Source organism: Gloeophyllum trabeum (genome assembly GCF_000344685.1).
Source record: "Gloeophyllum trabeum ATCC 11539 unplaced genomic scaffold GLOTRscaffold_00314, whole genome shotgun sequence".
NCBI lineage: Eukaryota > Fungi > Basidiomycota > Agaricomycetes > Gloeophyllales > Gloeophyllaceae > Gloeophyllum > Gloeophyllum trabeum.
The window spans coordinates 1-2,485 of NW_006920722.1; the positions used below are offsets into that span (position 1 = coordinate 1).

General features: G+C 52.5%; 1 protein-coding gene across 1 annotated transcript; it reads right to left on the reverse strand.

The window, feature by feature from the left end:
• Window positions 1-33: 33 nt before the first annotated feature.
• GLOTRDRAFT_97361 (uncharacterized protein) lies at window positions 34-1,719 on the reverse strand (the record flags this gene model as incomplete). Its single annotated transcript, XM_007873550.1, has 1 exon — window positions 34-1,719. The coding sequence occupies one exon, from the start codon at window positions 1,717-1,719 to the stop codon at window positions 34-36; it is 1,686 nt and encodes a 561-aa protein (XP_007871741.1).
• Window positions 1,720-2,485: the final 766 nt, after the last annotated feature.

The window sequence follows — 2,485 nt, forward strand, 5'->3', positions numbered from 1 at the left end:
AATAAGGTATACATACAGCCTTGACCCGGGAAACTATGATGGGGACATGTCAAACTTTGCTCTACGTATAGCCCTCTTCTTCTCGGCACGATACTCAGCATCGTGCGCAGGCGTAAGCTTCATAAACACCGTCCAAAGTCCGGCATCTGTCCGCCCTGCCAAGATCATCTTGTCACGTATCTCCTGACTAGCGCTGTACCACCTCAGTCGGTGAGAGTAATATGTCGAGGATACAAATGACACCTTGAAGCGTGCTGTGAAGAATGGGCCGATGGCTTGATTGGTGTGCACAAGAGCGTCGAGCTCCCCAAAGGCATCCCGAATGTCGCAAGCATAGAAGTCCTGTGGCCACCTTTTGAAGTACTCATACGAAGCTGGGGAGAGAGGGTCATTGCTCCCAGCATCAATATCGATGGCGTTATCTATTGATGTACCACAGGTGGGAGCAACCAGCGCAAGCTCAACACATTCTTGCTTGATTACAGCTGCAGGTGATGCGGGAACCGAGGATTGTGTCGACGAGATAGACTGAGAAACACAGATTGAGCCAAAAGATGACAACGGCGCCAGAGAGGACACTGATGAAGATGACGGAGATGGGAGAGATAGACCTAAGCCGAGTGGCGAAGAGACGACTCGCTTCTTCACCTGATGCTCATCACGTAAGGGCGGAGAGCTGTCAAGCCGTCTCTTACTTGATGACGGTGTTGTCTGGATGACCTCAGAAGCCCGGCGCACAGACGTGCGCTCCAGTCGCAGTGAATCGCGGAGATGTGGCTTGCTCTCCATCATCGCCATGTCAAACAGTCGATCAAGGCTGCGACAGATGCCTACACAGGTTGCGCGCAGAAATAGATGCTGATTGTATTGTCGCACATCGACAGTATGCCCTAATCGGATGGTGTACCAGCAGCGAACATTGTTTTCATAGAGCTGTGCACAGCCGATGTTCTGAGGGTCGATCGGAATCTTCAGGCTGCAGAGCGTAGGTTCGTCGAGTGTGAACGTTGGCCAGTGGAAGCCGTCCTGGATGACAACCGCCTCTGGCTCCCGTTCATCTTGAAAGATCGTCAGTAAGATATGGAGAGTGATGCTGTAAAGTATACGCACATCTAGCCAGATATACACTGTCACCTTCTGTCTAACCCGCTTCTCTGCTTCTAACCGCTGTGTTTCATCCTGTCGCCGCTTCTCGTGCATCTCCTGCTCCCGCCGGTACTGCTCCGTGAAGATTGCAGGCAACTGAGAGATATACCGTGCATCAGGCCGTGGATCGGTTGCTGGCATTGATCTTGGGTCACGTTGCTCACGAAGTTCATCCTGGGTTGATTGAGGGACACCAATAGGCACTGATACGGCGTTAGAATCTGTGGGAGGAAGACCGTCTGAGCGAGAGGCTGAAGCAGTGATATCCAAGCCAGACGCAGCTAACCCAGACCTAGAGGCAGATGCAGAGACAGACGCTAGCGGCTGAGATGCTGGCAGAGGAACAGTCTGGAGAGCAACAGATGAGGCAGTTGGGTAGAAAGCACCCGGTAGAGCATGCGTCTTGACCGGACAGCCACCCTTCTCTCTGCAGTGCTTGCGGCACATCTCACGCATGCAGCCCAGATGTATACGTCCATTGCCGCAGTTGCAGCCCCACTTGCACTGCTTCTTGCTGCCCGAAGCATCTGTACCCGGCAGAATTGGCTCATTACCAGGATCACTAGATCCCATGAGTATGATAGTCCGTCCGTCTTGCTGAAGCTCGAGGAGTTCCTCCTCAGATGGGTCACCATGGTAATAGACAACGGGTGCCTCCCAATCCAGGCTTTGCTCGTCCGCAAGTTCCTGAAGAGTCGCAAGGTAAGACGGTGCAAGGATCCCATGATTCTCTAGGGGGTTGCCGAGCTGTTTCGGTATACGGCGCCTCCTACCAGATCCCGCTGAAGTGACAGAGTCATCTGACGGGGGGTTGTAGACCGGAATAGGTGCAGGATCATGAGCAGCTTCCATAACAGGGGCTCCTTGCACATCCGACGCCGTAGCCCACCGGAAATAGTTGCAGCGGCCCGTTGGCGAGTTGATGTTCATCCTCTCGCACTATTGTATCAGTATCAGCATCAGCATCAGCAACAAGGAAGCAGGGTAGAGCCCCCTTACCTTTGCATACAATTTTCCGTAGTTGCCGTTCTTCTTGGATTTAACAGGCTTGATTATAGCTGGTTGTCCACAGTCTGTACAGATATGCATATATACAGCGGCAAGTAATATACAATGATGTGTCGCATGTAGTGGAAGTATCGCCTAAGGGTAATGGGGTAGAAAGAAGTAGGGGGGAGGAAAAGAGACGAAAGAAAGAGAGAGCACAGTCCCAACTGGAATGACAGCGGATGTGAAGAGTGAACCCATGTCGTAGCCACTGCATCATCAGCCACCATGGACGGCTTGGACAGTCCGGCTGACCTGGACGTCCCGGATTCTCGAACTCTCAGATTTCCTG